Source organism: Octodon degus, unplaced genomic scaffold (genome assembly GCF_000260255.1).
Source record: "Octodon degus isolate 3935 unplaced genomic scaffold, OctDeg1.0 scaffold00184, whole genome shotgun sequence".
Lineage (NCBI taxonomy): Eukaryota > Metazoa > Chordata > Mammalia > Rodentia > Octodontidae > Octodon > Octodon degus.
In genome coordinates this window covers 4,176,459-4,180,673 of record NW_004524760.1, presented here as the reverse complement: position 1 = coordinate 4,180,673, position 4,215 = coordinate 4,176,459, and the positions used below count along the sequence as shown (strand labels likewise).

Below are 4,215 nucleotides of genomic sequence, written 5' to 3'. Positions count from 1 at the left end.
GTGTCATTGATGACCGATCATTTGCACTCATGACTATCTCAGCTCTGGGGCCTGCACACTCCTCTCTTTGCCTGGGAGCTCAAGAGGCTGTTCTCCACCAGCTGCAGGAAAAAATGGGCACTTGCTAGTGTGCACCAGAAATGAAGAGGGCAACCAGGGTAGGGTTAAAGGCACTGGGGCAGGAGACAGGCTCTGCAAGTTCACCCATCTTGGCTTCAGAGACAGAGGCTGAGGCCCAGGACCACCGGACCAGGCCTCCTTCCAGCTCTGTACTCTCAGCCCTCTTCACTCCCTGGTTGCCTCCCTTCCTGTCACCATGTGCATCTCCCATCTGGGTGGAGCCCCACTCCAGAAGACAGCAATGTCCAGCTGGGTAGGCATCACATGGGCCTGGTATAGGAGTCACCATCCTCATCTTAATGATCTACCCGGAGTCCTTCCTGTCCCTGTTTTCCTGATGTCTCTCCTTCGTATCTGACTGGTGTCCTTCTCTCACTTGTCTTCCTCATCCCTCAACCTCTCCTCTTGTATTTGATGCCCCTCTACCTCATCTGCCTGTTGCCCCACCCCATTCCTGAACTTTGTCTGGTCATCCTGGTATCCTTCCAACTCTTGCTCACCTAGTGTCCCTCCCAAGGGCCAATGTGTGCAGGGATGGGGAGGTGTGCCAGGAGACATTTGCTGTCACTGTGTGGATCCCAAATCCCATTGGCTACAATGGTACCATCCACCCACCATGCAACTCAGGTGCATCCCCAGAGTCCCTTACTCATTTCAGCTACCTCATAATATGTCACACTCGGTTGCTCATGGGGTCCTATTCCTGCAAACTTTACCGCAGGTCCTGCTCCACATTTATGATTGGTTGCCCCTGGGCCAGGGACCAAAACGCTGGCCTGTAATTGCTACAGATTAGTTTCCGTCCACTACCCTCACCCTCCATTTTCAGCTGATCCAGCTCTGTGCTCACCATGCTTTGTCACCTCTGTCTTGGTACAACACTCTCTCCTTGAGTTCTGACAGCCTCCAGGACAGAATAGCAGGCACTAGGCATCAACCCCAGTGCTACATTGGCACTCTGAATTTCTTTGAGTCCTCATTGTTCATGTTGATTGTTGGTGTTATCCATTATGAACAGGATTTTTTTCCCCCACAATGCATGTGGTGATCCTCAGTGTAATGGTATTTGCCGATGGGTCTTTGGGTGGTGTAGTGGTTGATACAGTGTGTCAACTTGACTAGATTGGCTGCAGGTTTCACACTCTGGGCCATGGGGGCCAGCCCTGCAGGGCCAGGAGAGCCCACCCTAGGGCAGGGAGGACATGCCCCAAAGTGACTCAGCACAAAAAGAAGATATATAAAGAGAAAGGCTTTTGACACACCTTACCCCCAGCCCCCCAATCCCCTCAGCTTCCCCCCTTCTCTCCCTCACACACCCCCCACTCCTCTCACTTCCTTGGAGAAGTCCTCATTTTGGTCCCGCCACTTTGCAGCTGTGCCACTTTGGCCACTTTGGAGGAGTTCCGATCTTTGCGGTGGAGCACGCATCTTTGTAGTCAACATAAAAAAAAAGTCTTGATAGAAACCAGAGCTGCTGCTTCTCCTCAGCTCTTTATTGTTTTCTGCCACCATAAACTGCCATTTGCCTTAGAGTCAACAAAATATAAATTAAAAGGGCCGACCAGATAGCTCATCAGGCTAAAGTGCCTGCTTCAGCAGAGCACAGCAGCCCGGAATCAATCCCCAGCATGCGGTGCCGGCCTTGCCCCCAGGGCACGCTGAGACAGCGATTGAGACTGGGCGTCGTGGCCTGCGCCTGTAATCCCAGTGCTTGGGAGGCTGAAAACAGGAGGATCACTAGGAGTCCGATCTATGTAGTGTAGACCCGGTAGACCCTGCCCTAAATTCATTTATATATCTATATCTATAGCTCCTCTACAAACTGTGAGCAAAATAAACCTTTTATTTTTTCGTTTTAGGTGTTGATATTTTGTCCCAAGGATGAGCAAAAAATAACCAAGACAAAATTTAGTACTGGGAATGGGGCTGTTGCTGTGGCTAAACTTGACCATGTAGATTACGAATTTTTTAGAAATAGCTTATGAAAAGAGATTTTTAAAAAGGGGGGGGGGTTCAAAGGGGTGGCCTGCTAGTAAAGAGCTGGAATACCTTCGACTCTTCTGTAGGGGAGATTCTGCCCAGAGCTCAGACCAGAAGGCTGATAAAAAGCCTACCTGTAAAGACCAGGCTTGCAAGGTTTCTGCCGGGAAGAAAGACTGTGTTGGTTGTTAGACTGCAGATGATTTGTGTTATGGCTTGGCGAAAAGTTTGTCTACATTTTGCTCCTGTTCAGAGACTGTCTGAGACTGAGATTAAGCACAGTGGACTAGTTAATCTTAAAAAAAAAAAAAAAATCAAAGCAGCCAAATATTGGGACAGTGGCATAGTTGTTGTTGGAGGCTTTTATCAGAGTTATGTTAAAAATAAAAGACGGGGGGGGGGGAACTACCCACTCTGCCCCTCCCCCATCCCTCTCTCAGGACAGGAGCTTTCTTTCTCTCAATAAATATATTCTGCTCATAACCTCCATTTGTTTCTAAAATTCATTCTTTGGTTTTAGAGAACACGAACTCTTGTAGGTCAGGCCCAGAGATCGTTTTTCCCTATGTCATTTGGAGGTTCCCTATACGGTTTGGAGGTCACCCACCTGAAACCAGTTTTTCTCCCTATATCACTACAGCCATCACATTGGTGTCTGCACACACTTTGGTAAAGTCCTTGAATGTCTGCTCCTCAAGTGAGGACAAGGCCCACAGCCCACCATACAGGTGTCTTCTTCCGGGAGACCTCAGGATGCTTCCCACACTGTTTCCTGTTCCTGGCCCCTCTGCAGTGGGAAGACCTGCTAAATCCTTCCACCCCCACCCTATGTGGCCTGCTGGAGGGCTCAGGCAGCAGAGCCTGGTTTCCCTCTCCTGGCAGCATCTGGGATTCAAGGTCTCTAACATAGCTTCCATGGCCAGAGCCAGAGCTCAGCCACTCCACCTGGCTGAACCCTTGGCCCTGTGGACAAGTTAAAATGCAAACGTGGGTATATGGAGAATTTGAACCAGCTCTCCTGGACAAGAGCTGGTGAGACAATGGCCGGCCAACCACACTTGGGAGGAGGTATTTAGACATTTCTGTGCTGCCAACAGTTGGATCTAAAATACACAAAGCAGTCCTAAAACTCAACAGTAAGGAAACAGAGAACTCTGCTAGTCTGGGCCAGAGGGTGTGACAGACAGCTCAGCAAAGAGGACCCATAATGGCAAAGGAGCTCCTGAGGGCCATCTGTCACTGAGCGTCGAGTCAGGGACACCACTGCAGGTGCATGGTATCAGGCTGCAGTCACAGCCCAACTGTGGAGGACCACCTGTGCAGCTCTCCTTGAAAGAAGAGCGACTATCTCCATTTTGACTGAGCCTGACCCTTCCTCGTATTGTTATGGACAGAGTTGGCTAGGACTTCTGTTTATCCAACAATTGGTGCTCAACGTGGCCAGAACACATGACCTACTCAACATGACGACCACTTACCAGAATCACGTGCAGGTGACCCACTGGACCTTGTGTGACCAATTTAAAGAAAATCAAGAGATATTATGATCATCAGAGCTGTTCCCATGGCCAGAATCCAGCCCATATACACAACACATCAAGCTCTCTCCTGAGACCTCAAGCAACGAACCTGAGAGCACATCCTCCATCTTCCTGGAAAGGCCTGCAGCAGACCATTCGTGAGGCTTGCCACCTAGTCAACTGCCAGAGTTTGGTTCAATCACCTGATAATATCCTCTTTATAATGCATAATCCTATAGCAGCTTCTCTGGGTACTCCTTTGGTTCAAGAAGTGTATTGGGCCTACATACCTAATGCATCCTGGCTTAGACCTCTTACATGGATGGACAGGCCCCCAGAGGTTTTCCATTCTATAAAGAGTTATACCCCTATATGTATTATTCTGCCTGGCCTACAAATTTCAATGCATTTACAAGAACAGGCTAAGCTTAATATTACATATCATGGGCTGGTGAGATGGCTCAGTGGTCTAAAGCACCTACTTAGAACAAGCTAAGCTAAGCAAAAGCACAGACTGCGGTTCAATCCCCAGCACCACATGCCAGCCAGCCCTGCCCCCTGGTGGACTGAACTGGCCACACACACACTAAAAATA

General features: G+C 49.2%; 1 protein-coding gene across 1 annotated transcript in view; it reads left to right on the top strand.

Annotated features, from left to right (window-relative positions):
- Window positions 1-3,563: 3,563 nt before the first annotated feature.
- Window positions 3,564-4,215, top strand: part of Aaed1 (AhpC/TSA antioxidant enzyme domain containing 1) — a 42,342-nt gene continuing 41,690 nt past the window's right edge. Inside the window, exon 1 of the mRNA XM_012517488.2 lies at window positions 3,564-3,593. Coding sequence (XP_012372942.2) covers window positions 3,564-3,593 — 30 coding nt within the window. The remainder of the gene's footprint in view (window positions 3,594-4,215) is intronic.